The sequence below is a fragment of the Hyla sarda genome, chromosome 7 (assembly GCF_029499605.1).
Source record: "Hyla sarda isolate aHylSar1 chromosome 7, aHylSar1.hap1, whole genome shotgun sequence".
Lineage (NCBI taxonomy): Eukaryota > Metazoa > Chordata > Amphibia > Anura > Hylidae > Hyla > Hyla sarda.
This window is the reverse complement of record NC_079195.1, coordinates 13,126,446-13,142,052: the sequence shown is the minus strand read 5'-3', so window position 1 is coordinate 13,142,052 and position 15,607 is coordinate 13,126,446. Positions and strand designations below refer to the sequence as shown.

The following is a 15,607-nucleotide window of genomic DNA, read 5'->3' as shown; positions in this document are numbered from 1 at the left end:
TTCCGAAAACTGGAGCCGGTGTGAGGTGAAAAAATCAAACCCATGAAAACATCGGACCACTCCTCCCCTTCGCTCTTCGAAGTTTGCCGAAGCTAGAGCGGGGAGGAGCGAGTGCAGAGCCATGGGTTTGATTTTTTTCCACCGCACGTCCGCAGGAGATAATTAAGCCACGCCCCCTCACCCCCCCCCGGAGGATGGAGAGCGCAGCTCTGCATAATACAAGAAGACAGTGTAGGGGGAGAATGAGGACGTACACAGCTCCTCCCCTCCCCTGCTCTGTCTGCGTGTGTGTGTGAAGGAGACATACTGCACTGCAGGAGGACATATTACACGGGATGGGGATGTATAGACTGCAGGGGAATAAATATTATACTGGGGATGATTTCTATGTGGGGGGGGGACTACTGAATGAAATGCTGGGAGTTGTAGTCTCGGTTATGTGTGTGTATGCCAGTGTTTCCCAACCAGGTAATGCTGGTAGAAGTAGTTTTGCAACATCTGGAGGCACCATGGCTGGGAAACACTGGTGTATGAACTACAACTCCCTGGGGACTACTTGCATGATTGAGTGTATACAGCAGACCCGAGTGTGTGATCGAGTGTATACAGCAGGGCCGAGTGTGTGATCGAGTGTTTGCAGCAGAGCCGAGTGTGTGATTGTGTGTACACAGCAGAGCTGAGTGTGTGATCGTGTGTATACAAACAGAGCTGAGTGTGTGATCATATGTATACAGCAGAGCTGAGTGTGTGATCATATGTATACAGCAGAGCCGAGTGTGTGATCATATGTATACAGCAGAGCCGAGTGTGTGATCGAGTGTATACAGCAGAGCCGAGTGTGTGATCGAGTGTATACAGCAGAGCCGAGTGTGTGATCGAGTGTATACAGCAGAGCCGAGTGTGTGATCGAGTGTATACAGCAGAGCCGAGTGTATGATCGAGTGTATACAGCAGTGCCTCTGCTCTGCTGTATACACACGATCACACACTCAGCTCTGTTTGTATACACACGATCACACACTCGGCTCTGCTGTATACACACAATCACACACTCGGCTCTGCTGTATACACTCGATTACACACTCGGCTCTGCTGTATACACTCGGCTCTGCTGTATACACGGATAGGAACGAGTAGAAGCGGCAGGAGGCCGTGAAACGGACGTAGTTCCATTCTGTCTGCTCCTTCCCATGCCACTGTACCCGCCTGACCTATGTGAGTGAATAAATTTAATATGTTTTTGCATCCTACTTGCGAGTGCCATCCTATTTTCTTTCTGCTTGGACTATTGCTTTGCTAACTACTGTCAGGATTGGAGCACCGCTCATAGTGGATTGTACTGGGTATCTTCAGGAGAGTGAAACTGCGTAGAGGCTGGTAGTGCTATCCCCCACCTCTTTTCTGTTTAGTGAATTTGGACTTCTGCTGTATACACTCGATTACACACTCGGCTCTTCTGTATACACTCAATCATGCAAGTAGTCTCCTGGGAGTTGTAGTTCACCAAATCCTCTATTGTATCAGTATTCCCCTGGGAGTTGTATTTCATACGCCAGTTTCCCAACCAGGGTGCCTCCAGATGTTCAGATGTTGCAAAACTACTTCTACCAGCATTCCCTGGTTAGGAAACCTTGGCATACACACACATAACAGGGACTACAACTCCCTGCATGTCATTCAGTAGTCCCCCCCCCCCCCCACACACATAGAAATCATCCACAGTATAATATTTATTCCCCTGCGGTCTATACACCCCCATCCTGTGTAATATGTCCTCCTCACACATAGAAATTATCCCCAGCCCGTGCAGTGCAGTATGTCTCCTTCACACACACGTCCTCTCCCCCCCTGCTCTGTGTTTACCCTGTGAAAACTTGAAACCTCCCCGTGATAAATTGGGTCCTGTGTAGACCGGGTAGGGGAGGAGCTGTGTACATCCTCATTCTCCCCCTTCTTCTTGTATTATGCAGAGCTGCGCTCTCCATCCTCCGGGAGGGGGGGATGAGGGGGCGTGTCTTAATTATCTCCTGCAGATGTGCGGTGAAAAAAATCAAACCCATGGCTCTGCCCTCGCTCCTCCCCGCTCTGCCCTCGCTCCTCCCCGCTCTAGCTTCGGCAAACTTCGGAGAGCGAAGGGGAGGAGCGGTCCGATGTTTTCATGGGTTTGATTTTTTTACCTCACACAGACTCCAGGAGCTCGTGATGTCATAGCCACACCCCCTCATGATGTCACGCCCCTTATTGCAAGTCTATGGGAGGGGGCGTGACGGCCGTCACGCCCCCTCCCATAAACTTGCATTGAGGGGGCGAAGCGTGACGGCATGAGGGGGAGGGACTATGGCGTCACGAGCTCCCGGCTCCAGCATTCGGAACGGTTTGTTCCAAACGTTGAGCAGCGGAGTACCTCCTTAAAGGGGTACTCCGGTGGAAAACTACTTTCTTTTTTACCAGCATACACAACAATAGTAATCGTATGTAGATCAAATGTGCCCGTCTGCATGCGCAGCGAAACACGTTGCATTGTTGTTAATAAACCGTATGGTTGATACTACTACTGTCAAGGATCGAGCTGAGGTGAGGCATTAAAATGTGATTGACTGCTGCTTATCGCTGAGGGCCGGAGCAAGGGATTCACACCAGACAGCATGTTGGTATAATACAGTGGTCCCTCAACATACAATGGTAATTCGTTCCAAACGACCCATCGTTTGTCGAATCCATCGTATGTTGAGGGATCCGTGCAATGTAAAGTATAGGAAGTTATACTCACCTGTCCCCGCCGCTCCGCACCAGGTCCTCACCGCTCCCGCTGCTGTTCCAGGGGCTCCCGATGCTGTCCCGCTGCTCCGGTGTCTTCTTCGCGATCCTCCGGTGTCTTGCGCATCTTCTGCAGGGTCCGGGCCTCGCTTTCCGGTGACGTTATTACGCTTCTGCGCCGGCGCGGCGTGCGTAGTGACGTAATAACGACGCCGGAAAGCAAGGCCCGGACCCTGGAGAAGATGCGCAAGACACCGGAGGATCGCGAAGTGGACCCGGAGCAGCGGGAATAGGTAAGTGAACCTGCCAGGGATGCTTAAACTGCTATCCGACAGCAGCTTAAGCATTTTGCGCTGTCGGATAGCAGTTAATGCGATGGCCCCGACATATAAAAGCATCGTATGTCGATGCTGACATCGACATGCGATGGCCTCTAAGAGGCCATCGTATGTCGATTTTATCATATGTCGGGGCCATCGTAGGTCGGGGGGTTACTGTATCTCCTTTCTCAGCATACTCAAAGGAGCTGCACCTAAGGTACAATTGGTTTTTACATTGTGCAAAAAAGGAGGTTTAGGGAGGTTTAGTTATGACATCACAATTAGCATGTTACATTTTCATTGGTTGTTTGATTATTGTGTCCGTATATATTAGCATATCTAGTGTCCATTAATTTCTTTCTTGGCCAAAGTTTATTTATGCAGCCCTCTCGCTCTTTGCCCTTCTTATACAATCTGCATCTTCCTCAAATGTTTTGACTCCCGACGTCCCGATCTTGGGTCTTCTAGCGTTGTTCCAAGGTTATTTAGTCATGAGTAGATTGCAAGCTCAGGAACATGGTGCATAGTTCAACAGATATCTTTTTCCTTCAGCATTAGAAATGACATATAAATATATCAGTATTAATAAATATATATATTTATATTGATCGGCAGTCAGAATCATTTTGATCAACTTGACACTACCTCCATGACTCCTTGCCTTGATCAGCCTCGGAATTCCTGCTCCTACGAAGTTCTATCCAAGTTCTAGGAAGCCTGCAGCCGGGCACATTAGATCTACATACGATTACCATTGTTGTGCATGTCAGTACACCACTCCCTGTGGTAGACTGTGATTTAGCCCTTTACCCCCCCCCCCCCCCTCGGTATCCCTGTTGCAAGCGATACACAAGGAGCGCCTTTTGTTTCTCTCTTCTCATAAAGCAAATGTGGACAGATTTCCTTCATTTAGTTTTGTTGGAGAATTTGATGTTTTTTTTTTGTTTTGTTTTTTTCTTTAGATTTACAACTTCTCAATAATCTGAACCTCTCCCTTGGAGAGTATTGTATGCAGAATAAATCTGAGGGATATTGTCCTGCAAGGGAAGAGATCTGTGGAGCGTATTATGCAGGTAAGAAATATGGTACATTAGAATTGTGTAATCAGATCTGCATTATTAGGAGAGTTTATTTCACTTCAGTGGTATTTCGACAGTAATTGTAATAGCAATTTGAAGACGTGCTAGCACACTGGTTGTGGTTAAAGGGGTACTCCACCCTTAGACATCTTATCTCCTATCCAAAGGATAGGGGATAAGATGTCTGATCACGGGGGCTGCCGCCGCTGGGGATCCCCGCGATCTCTCCTGCAGCCGGAGTAGCGTGACTTCACGGCCACTCCCCCTCAATGCAAGTCTATAGGAGGGGCGTGGCTGTCGTCACGCCCCCTCCCATAGGCTTACATTGAGGGGGCGTGACGTCATGAGAGGGCGGGGCCATCACAATACTCTGGCCCCTGTATCGCCCGTCATCAGCCACGGAGCGAGCCACAGAGACATCTTATCCCCTATCCTTTAGATAAGGGGGATAAGATGACTAGTTGCGGAGTACCCCTTTAAAGGGGTACTCCGGCGCTAAGACATCTTATCCCCTATCCAAAGGATAGGGGATAAGATGCCTGATCGCAGGGGTCCCGCCACTGGGGACCCCAGTGATCTTCCACATCGCACCCCGTTAGGATCAGCCCACAGAGCGTGCTCGCTCCGGGTCTGATTACTGGCGATCACGGAGACAGAGCATAGTGACGTCACGGCTCCACACCCATGTGATGTCACGCTCCGCCCCCTCAATGCAAGCCTATGGGAGGGGGCGTGACAACGGCGGGATCACCGCAATCAGGCATCTTATGCCCTATCCTTTGGATAGGGGATAAGATGTCTTAGCGCTGGAGTACCCCTTTAAGGCTGAGTTCGCATGTAGTATATTGCTTAGTATTTCTAACCAAAATCAGGAGTGGAACTGACAGAGAAAAACTAATAGAAAGTTTTGCACCTTTTTCGTTATGTTTGGGCCCACTTCTGGTTTTTGCTAAAAATTCGGACCTAAAAAATAAAAACTCCAGGGGGCGTGGCCTAACAACTGATGTGAGGGATTGCACCAAGGCTGTCTGGGCATGCTGGGAGTTGTAGTCTTGCAAAACTCCGAACAACCAGGGTGCCTCAAGTTGTTGCAAAACTACAACTCTCAGAATGCCCGGACAGCCTTTGGCTGTCCGGGCAAGCAGAGAGTTGTAGTTTTGCAGCAGCTGGAGGCACCCTGGTTGGGAAACACTGGTCTAACATGATGTGTTTGTTTTTACAAATTTCTAATTATTTTATGCATTCTCTTTCTCTTTTTTTATAGGTGACGGGAACTGGTATAGAGCCCAGGTGAAAGATATTATTTCTCCCAGGGAAGCAAAGGTCCTGTTTTTGGATTATGGAAATATAGAAAATGTGTCACTGGATAAACTGTGCAAAATTCCCTCCAGATTCCTAGAATTTCCATTTCAAGCCATTGGCTGTGGTTTGTCTGGTGAGTGCAGTTTTGCACACAAAATTACATTTTGAATTTGGGGATGGACAATAATGTCAGAATCAAGAGACAAAGGATTTATAGATAATTTTGCACAAAATGGTGCAGATAAAGGTTCTAGTTAGTACCTACTGTTTTAAAGGAGGAGTCAAGTGGTGAACAACTTATCCCCTATCCCTTATCCCCAGCGGTCGGACCCTACCGCGATCTCCTGTACGGGGTCCCGACAGCCCGCGGGGGGGTGGCGAAGCACTAGTACACCCGGAGAAAATGTCCGCCCGGAGATTCCAGTGCGGTCAGCGCCGACTGAATCAGATGGCACTACGACCGCGCGGACACTGCAGTCTCCAATAGACTGCTATGTGTTCCGCGTGTATTTCCGCCTGAAGAATAAGCAACGCCATTCTTCAGGCGGAAATTTCCATGCAGATTTTCTGTTCACAAATTCCGAAGTGTGTATTTGTGAACGGAAACCCATTCACTACACTATACATTTTAGCAAGTGGAATTTCTGCCTACAATTTCAAAGCGGAATTGCAGGCGGAAATTCTGTAGTGGGAACCTAGCCTAAAACTACTCAGTTTAATCTCCATATTCATTATAAAGTACTTTATATAAGTCAAAAACATGCTATATATTACCATGTAATACCATATTCCTTACAGCCTTCATGGGTCAGATGCATGCTTTATAGCTTTGCAGACTTTTGTACATCTATTTATTTAAGGAAAAAAAAATACATATAAGGCTCCGTTTTAATTACCGTTTTTGCCCGATAGGTGACGTCCGATAGGAAGATAGCAGGGGAATTTTTTTTTGCATGTGCCGTCCTTTTCTCCCGCTATCTTTGGGCACAATAACGGGAGTTATAACGGACGTCAGAGGAATCCCATTCAAGTGAATGGATCCTCTTTGCCCATTATGACTTCCGTTGGGCTCCGTTACAATAATGGACGTTAAAGGGGTACTCCGGTGGAAAACATTTTATTTTTATTTTTTTAAATCAACTGGTGCCAGAAAGTTCGACAGATTTGTAAATGACTTCTATTAGAAAATCTTTACCCTTCCAGTACTTATTAGCCGCTGTATGCTACAGAGGAAATTCTTTTCTTTTTAAATTTCTATTTGGTCTTGTCCACAGTGCTCTCTGCCGACACCTGATGCAAATATCAGGAACTGTCCAGAGCAGGAGAAAATCCCCATTGCAAATCTATGCTGCTCTGGACAGTTCTTGACACGGACAGAGGTGTCGGCAGTGAGCCAAGACAAAGACAAGACAAGACAAAACAAAAAAGACAAGACAAAAAAAAGAAATTCAAAAAGAGAAGAATTTCCTCTGTAGCTAATAAGTACTGGAAGTGTAAAGATTTTCTAATAGAAGTAATTCATAAATATGTTTAACTTTCTGGCACCAGTTGATTAAAAAAAAAAAAAATTCCACCGGAGTACCCATTTAAGGGCGGTCAAAGTGGGGGGGGGGGGGGGGGGGGGGGAAGAAAAAAGCCCTTAACGTCCGTTTGCAACTGAGCCACTTCCATAGTGTGAAAGTAGCCTTACATAGCAGTTGGACACTTGTTTAGCGGACAGCTTAAAACTGACCCTCTTTTAACACAGGTACACTCCTCTTGGCCATGCATGTATATGTTCTGAATGGGAAGAGAGGGGAAAGCCATTGCCAGACAACTCCCGTTGAACAAAAAGATCAGGCCTGTTAAAATCCATGCCTGACCCGTCTCACCATCTGCCATCGAAGTGGAGTCTAAAGGCCCCCACTGACATTAGATCAGTGTTTTCCAACCAATCTGCCTCCAGCTGTTGCAAAACTACAACTCCCAGGATGCTTTAACTGTCCGTGTATGCTGGGAGTTGAAGTTTTGCAACAGCTGGTTGGGAAACACTGTGTCAGATGGTCCTGCTACCCTACTAAAATCGGTGGGTTCAGCCATCTTTAATCTAGCACATATGGCCAGGGGTACAGTGTAAAAAAGATTTTTCAAATCAATTGGTGCCAGGAAATCATACAGATTTGTAAATGACTTCTATACAAAAATCTTAATCCTTCCACTACTTATCAGCTGCTGTATGCCCCACAGGAAGTTGTGTAGTTCTTTCCAGTCTGACCACAGTGCTCTCTGCTGACACCTCTGTCTGTGTCAGGAACTGTCAAAATCAAGAAAGGGTTTGCTATGAGGATTTGCTCCTACCCTGGACAGTTCCTGACATGGACAGAGGTGTCAGCAGAGAGCACTGTGGTCAGACAGGAAAGAACTACACAAATTCCAGCAGCTGATATGTACTGGAAGGCTTTACAATTTTAAAAGGAAGTAATTAATAAACTTGGACAACTTTCTGGCACAAGTTGTTGTAAAAAAGCTTGTTTTATACTGGAATACCCCTTTTTAAGTGGTCAAAGTTGAGGTCTCCCTACTGTGAATCACTCATTAATAAAAGGTTGCAGGGATACAAACTTACATTTAAGTACATTTGTAAGGCTGCGTTCACATCACGATTTCTCCATCCGACTTGAGTAAATTGAAATCGTATATAAGATCGGATTCATTGACCTCCATTAAAAAATCAGATCCATTACACTCATCCGATTTGATCCGCATCCGATTTCACACGATTTTTGTTCAGGTCTGAAATCGTGGTCAAACCTGATTTCAGACCCGAACAAAAACCATGTGAAATCGAATGCGGATCAAATCGGATGAGTGTAATGGATATGATTTTTTAATGGAGGTCAATGGATCAGACTTTATATACGATTTTATACGATTTTAAGTTATAAAATCGTGTACTCAAGTCGGATGGAGAAATCGTGATGTGACCGCAGCCTAACAATTTTGTCTTTGCAGGTGTAAAGCCTACTGGAGAAAACTGGAGTGAAGACTCTACCAAAGCGTTTATGAAATCAGTCGTAGGATTGAAGTTTCTGGCTAAAGCCGTCGGCCGCACAAAGCACGGCTGTTCTGTTGAGCTGGTGGCGGCTGAAAGCGGTGCCGTTATTGCCGATCTACTGATTGCTGCAAAATTTGCCGTCCGAGATGAGAAGTCAATAAAGGACATGATGGATGCCAATGACAACAAAGCCCTCAGGCCCCCAAGAGATCATCCCTTGCTAACCGGTAAAGGGCTTCATGTCTGTAACCCTGACATAGGATCCCCAGCACACAAAGAGTTACAACCCATTAAATCAAGTCCGTCGGTTCTGAGTGACGCACATTCTACCTTACCAATGTCTCCTAAGGAGCTACCTTTCCCAAATTCTGTTCCTAAAGACCCAATTGCTGAACGACCAGGGAAGAGTAACTTACCACCATTTGCTTTTAGCGATGTGCGCTATCCGAAAACCATCCCCTCTGCCACCAGGGACCCTGCAGAATCCAAACATTCAGCACCTCCCCATAATAACTCATCGCAATTTTGCCCTAAAGAAACCAATGGCCCTAAAGCCACCGCACCATTTCAGAAAGCCCATTCTAGAAGCCCCAACACACTCTCTCCTAGGGAGAATGTTTCTTCTAAATCATTTCCTATGGAGTCCAGCTTCTCCGGTGCTGCATCAGTCAACAGGGAACATCATCTGAGTAAGTTACCTCCGTCTCATCAGAAGGATATGCACCAGGCGAAATCCATCCCAACCGCATCCAGGGAATATCGCTTTAGTAATTCTACTTCATTGACGCCTGCGACATCCATTCCAGGAGAATCGCCTTCCTCTGCCTCCCCTCCTCCTATCCACCATAAGCGTCTGCAAGCGGAGTCTCCTATAGATTCCTGTAAGCCAAACTCCCATAATGCTCCTCCACCAACATTCAGTAACTCATGTGCGACAGTTCTCAATGATTCGACTTCTTCCCTGGAAAAAGGAGTGCGCTCAGATCATCCTTCCATGTCAAATGGGTCCTTGCAAAGAAAAATACAGAATGTTAGTCCTTCTGTGAATGGGCATTCCGCAGCGAGTGGGCATCTGCCAGGTAAGAAAATATTGATGCCAGTTACTCAATTAGGGCCATTAAAACTTCCATTCTGAATGGCAATATGAGAATGAGACACTAGGTCAGTGGTCTTCAACCTGCGGACTTCCAGATGTTGCAAAACTACAACTCCCACTATGCCCGGACAGCCAGCGGCTGTCCGGGCATGCTGGGAGTTGTAGTTTTGCAACATCTGGAGGTCCGCTGGTTGAAGACCCCTGCACTAGGTAAACGCCCCTATACAATACAGTGGTCCCTCAACATACGATGGTAATCCATTCCAAATGAACCATCGTTTGTTGAAACCATCATATATTGAGGGATCCGTGCAATGTAAAGTATAGGAAGTAATACTCACCTTTCCCTGCCGCTTCGGACCCGTCACCGCTGCCCTGGATGTCGCCCTCTATCGCTGTCGCCGTGTCCCCGAAGCTCCGGACGTCTCTGCTTTCCTGGGATCCTCGCTCTCTGTCGCCGTCATCACTACGCACGCCGCTCCTATTGGATGACGGGACGGCGTGCGCAGCGACGTGATGACGATGGATAGCGCCGACGATGGAGAGGATCCCGAAGAGGACGCTCTGGAGCCCCGAGGACAGGTAAGAGACCATCACCGGAGCACACGGGGCACCGTAAACTGCTATCCGGCAACAGGTCAAGTAGTCAGCGCTGCCGGATAGCCGTTTATGCGATGGCTCCGACATACAAAAGCATCGTATGTTGATGCTGCCTTCAACATGGGATGGCCTCTGAGAGGCCATCGCATGTTGAAATTATCATTTGTTGGGGCCATCATAGGTTGGGGGTCACTATATAGGATAACTGGTGCACAGTTTTGGGAAGTCACTTGTACGGTCTGCTGAACAGAATCTGCAGCCAATGCTTTTGGTGTGGAACATCTTTCCTCCAGCAGCAACGTTTTGCAAGATACATTGATCAGTATTATGGTAGCAATGATATTTGTGATGGGTTATAGGAGTTGACAAAAAACTTTATTTCTCTATCGGCTCCATTGGGGGACACAGACCGTGGGTGTATCTTGCTGTCTCTAGGAGGTGTGACACTATGGTGATAAAAAAAAAGTCAGCTCCTCCCAGCAGGATACACCAGCCTTCAGGCTCTGAGCTAGTCTGTTTAAGCTTAGTGTCTGAAGAAGGTGGACGTGGTCTGGATTGCTCCAGACCAGGTCTTCTGAATTTTCGTTTTCCTAGTTAGGGACGTGTTAGTTTTTTATTCCTTTTCTTTTCTGTTTTCAGGTGGGGACTCGGGAACGGCGGTTCCCCGTTTCCCCATTGCGAGTGAGGGGGCACAGACATTCCGTATATGCGCTGTTAACCCCCCCTCGCCAACGGTCAGTGCTTGGGTGGTACCTCACGGGTCCGGGTCCCCCTATTTCCCTGCTCGCCTCGCTCGCGCATAGCAGCTAGGCGTGATGACTGAAGACTTCACTGAAGACTCCAGTAGGTAAGTTCTTCTGACTGAATTGGCAGCCCTTTCCTGCCGTTCTCCGTTTCTGGTGATCCACCAGGACAAGGTTGTTTTCTGGCCAGACCCTTCCTTTTTACCTAAGGTGGTCTCGGCCTTTCATCTCAATGAGGATATTGTCCTCCCTTCATTTTGCCTGGCTCCTTCTCATCCTAAGGAGTGCTTACTGCACAAGCTGGACGTGGTTCGGGCGGTTCGGTCTTATCTCTCCATCACTTCTTCGTTTCGTCAGTGTGATTCCTTTTTCGTCCTTATGGAAGGTCGTCGTAAAGGACAACCTGCTTCCAAGGCCACCATTTCTAGGTTGATTCGGTCCGCCATTTCGGAAGCCTATCTCTGTAAGGGGAAGATTCCTCCTTTCAGGATTGTGGCTCATTCTACCCGTTCTGTTGGGGCATCCTCGGCTCTCCAGAATAGAGCCTCTGCCTCGCAGATTTGCAAGGCGGCTACCTGGTCGTCTTTGCACACTTTCTCGAGGTTTTACCAGGTTCATACTTTCGCATCGGCTGATGCTAGTCTGGGGCGTAAGGTGTTGCAGGCGGCAGTGGATCAGCTGTCTGCCTGATTACTTATCTGCCCACCCAAGGGACGGCTTTGGTACGTCCCACTGTCTGTGTCCCCCAATGGAGCCGATAGAGAAAAGGAGATTTTTTAACACTTACCGTAAAATCTCTTTCTCGAAGGATCCATTGGGGGACACAGCTCTCACCCTTTTTTTTTTCTTGGTTCTCTGTCCGAGGGTGTGTTCAGTTATGTTTTTTCTTCTGGTTCTCGGACAGTTTTGGGTTTTCCTTGACCTATTGGTCTCCTCCTATTGCTCTGGAACTTAAACTGAATAGCTCAGAGCCTGAAGGCGGGTGTATCCTGCTGGGAGGAGCTGACTTTTTTTTATCACCATAGTGTCACACCTCCTAGAGACAGCAAGATACACCCACTGTCTGTGTCCCCCAATGGATCCTTCGAGAAAGATTTTACGGTAAGTGTTAAAAAATCTCCTTTTCTCTATCGACTCCATTGGGGGACACAGACCGTGGGTGTATCTTGCTGTCTCTAGGAGGTGTGGCACTATGGTAACAAAAAAAGTCAGCTCCTCCCAGCAGGATATACCCGCCTTCAGGCTCTGTGCTATTCAGTTTAAGCTTAGTGTCTGAAGGAGGTGGACATGGTCTGGATTCTCCAGTCCAGGTCTTCTGTTATTTATTTTCCTAGTATAGGGACGTGTTAGTTTTTTATTCCCTTTCTTTTCAGTTTTCAGGTGGGGACTCAGGAACTGCGGTTCACTGTTTCGCCATTGCAAGTGAGGGGGCACAGACATTGCGTATATGCGCTGTTAACCCCCCCCCCCTCGCCAACGGTCAGCATCTGGGTGGTACCTCATGGGTCCGGGTCCCCCTATGTCTCTGCTCGCCTCGCTCGCGCATAGCAGCTAGGCGTGATGCAGGGACCATAAGCTGACTGACGACTTCACTGAAGACTCCATTAGGTAAGTTCTTCTGACTGAGGTAAGTACTTACCCCCCCTTTTTTTTTCTCCATAGGAACGGACTCGCAACCACTGGAGACCCCCTGTTTTTGGCCCACCCTCAGCTTTATTGGGTTGCATTTTACAGGGGCTGCATCTTTTTATTGGGGGAGCAGTGGCACCTAAGGGGGCATATATTACAGGGCTCTTTACTTCTGGGGGCACTTTATTTTACTATGTGTGTGTGTGTGTGTGCTTGGTGCAACTACTTCAGCGCCTTATATGCGGCTGTCTGCCGCGGTGCTGTTCGGGCCGGGCGCTTCCAGCGCCGGCTTACTTTCGCTTTACTTCAGCGCCTTATCCGCGGCGCCGCTTCGAGCCGGGCGCTTCTGCGCCGGCTTACTTTCACTTTCGCGGGCCGTGTCGGCCGGCATTTATGCCGCCCGCTCTATTCCCCTGAGCGCTATGCGGACTGGACATGGCGCTCGGGACAAGGAGCGGGCGCCATTACAGTCCTTTCGGCCGGTCTTGGCTCTGCCCACAGGGCTGGGAGCTTCCAGGAGTGTGAAGCAGCCCCCATTCAGCGCTGTGGGTGCGATTTTCACAATGTTGGGGCCTGTTACTGGGTGCCTTACTTCGGGCACGCCCCTCCCTTTCTATTGGCTGGTCTTTTTTAGTCTCCTTAGCTGCACGGAGTGAGTTCTCACTGCAGCTGACAGGGGACACAGACCAGGGTGAGAAGGCTAGTCCCTCTCTCTATCCCTTTTTCCACCATTATGTCCGCTCCCAGAGCTGTTCCTCCCTCTATTCAGAAACCTGGAACATCAGTGACTTATTATTTTTGTAAGAACTGTAATACCAAGATGTCTGGCTCTGCTGAGCCCACTTGCCCTGCCTGCTCCACTGCTCCCCCAGACCCCCTGGTACCCCCTGATGCCCTTTCGGTCCCAGTGGGTTCAGCCGCTCCACCACCCTGGGTTTCTCCCTGACCCAGTATATGGCGTACTTGACCCAAGTCTCCCGTTCGGTGGCTGAGGCCTCCTGGGTAGTGGTGTCCGCCCTGAAGGGGTCTTCCCTGCACGGGACCTCTGAGAGGGCCCGCTCCTCGTTCATGCTTCACGCTCTTACAAGCGTACTAGGGGTGCCTCATCTGACTCTTCAATTGAGTTTTCAGATAGACGTGAGCGTTCCCCTCGTGGGTCCCGCCCCCCCTGTCATCTGGGCACGAACGTCGCTCCTCCGGAGGACGTTCTCTGATTCGCCGCTCTGCCATGCCAGAGCTGCGTACCCGGTCAGGGTCGCCCCCCTCCAGGACTGCCTCTACTCATTCACTCCCCCTGGTGAACTGGTGGATGAGGCTTCCGAGCCGGCATCTGACTCAGAGGACCGCTCGGACTCAATTGCAACGGTGAACTCATTGGTGCAAGCCATAAGAGACACCCTTCACCTAGAGGACCCAGGATCTTCGGATGTCTATCCAGAAGTATCCTTTCATCGTGCTAAGCCAGCACCTCAAAGGTTCAGCTCTCACGCTGACTTTGACGACATTCTGGAATCTGCATGGAAACATCCAGACAAGAGGTTCCCGGGAATCAAGACAATCCAAGAACGTTATCCATTTGACAAGGACCTTGTCGCTAAGGTGGTTTCCCCTCCCTCAGTGGATCCACCAATCTCCCGGATCTCTAGGGCGACTACACTGCCTCTGGCAGTTGCCGCTGCCTTCAAGGATCCCACGGACAAGAAGGTAGAATCCTTAGCGAGGTTTGCTTCTGAAGCAGCTGGCTCTTCTCTTCTTCCCAACTTCGCCTCGACATGGGTGTCCAAGGCCCTGTTGGAGTGGTGCCAAAAGCTCCATCAGGATATCTTAGCGGGATCCCCGCCCCCGAGGATCTATCTGCTCTGGCTCTCCAATGCTCTAAAGCTGGGGACTTTCAGTGCGCAGCCTCCACGTAGTCAGCCCGTTGTTCTGCCTTTGCTGTGGGTCACCTAGCGGCTCTCTGCCGCTTTATGTGGCTTAAAGCTTGGAATGCGGATGCCGCTTCCAAAAGGTCTCTCACTGAGCTTCCCTTTACGGGTGGCCATCTTTTTGCCGACTGCCTCGATGAGATTATCTCCGTGGCAACGAGAGGTAAGAGTTCCTTCTTATCTCAAAATAAGGCTCGCCCTTCTTCCCAATGGAAGTCCTTTTTCCTTTCGGTCATTTCGGACCTCTGGTTCCAGCTAAGGGTCCGGGCAGGTGCCCTCGCGGGACAAGAAGGCTCCCCGTGCCGGGCACGCCCGGCTTGGAAGTCTGACTCCAACCGGTCCAGCCGTTTTGCACCCAAATCGGGCAACCGCAAGCCCACTTCTGCTGAAGTGAGGCCCCCACCTGCGTTTTCTTTCAGGTGGGAGGTCGTCTCTTGTTTTCCGAGACATCTGGACTTAACACATTGAGGACTCTGGGGTCAGGGATGTGGTATCCAACGGTTAATGAATCGAATTCGAGGGATCGTGTTTTTTTCTATCCCAGGCCCCCCGGTCTCCTCCTCCTGGCGAAGCAATTTCGAGCGGCTCTCCAGTCTATGCTTCTCCAGGGGGTTATCGTCCCCTTTCCTACAGGGGAACGTTTTCGGGGTTTCTATTCAGATTTTATTTTTTTTTGTGGTCCCCAAGATGGACGGTTCTGTGCGACCAATCCAACCGTCAACTTCTCATCCACCACTTCAGAATGGAATCTCTCCGTTCGGTGGTGGCGTCCCTGGAACAAGGGGAGTTACCTTCATCGGTGGACATCAAGGATGCCTACCTCCATGTGCCAATATTTCCGGGCCATCATCGGTACCTCCGCTTGCTGTTTCGAAAGGGCACTTTCAATTCGTAGCCCTCCCCTTTGGTTTGGCCACGGCTCCTCGGGTCCTTACAACGATCCTTGCGCCAGTGTTGGGCCTGTTTTGTCGAGGGGAATCTGTGATATCCTATCTGGACGACCCTCTCATCAAGGCTCCGACCAGAGCCGAGACTCTGGAGAATCTGGACGTCCCTATCCACTCTCTGACTCGGGTGGATGGTCAACTGGGACAAGTCAGTCTTCTGTCCTACCCAGTCTCT

At 49.1% G+C, this 15,607-nt stretch overlaps 1 protein-coding gene across 5 annotated transcripts in view; it reads left to right on the top strand.

Annotated features, from left to right (window-relative positions):
• TDRD1 (tudor domain containing 1) overlaps nt 1-15,607 on the top strand; it is a 115,170-nt gene that overhangs the window by 70,804 nt on the left and 28,759 nt on the right. For all 5 annotated transcript variants that reach the window (XM_056529467.1, XM_056529464.1, XM_056529463.1 and 2 more), the window contains exons 14-16: nt 4,040-4,150; nt 5,421-5,591; nt 8,450-9,571. In XM_056529467.1, the coding sequence (XP_056385442.1) occupies nt 4,040-4,150; nt 5,421-5,591; nt 8,450-9,571 (1,404 nt within the window). The remainder of the gene's footprint in view (nt 1-4,039; nt 4,151-5,420; nt 5,592-8,449; nt 9,572-15,607) is intronic.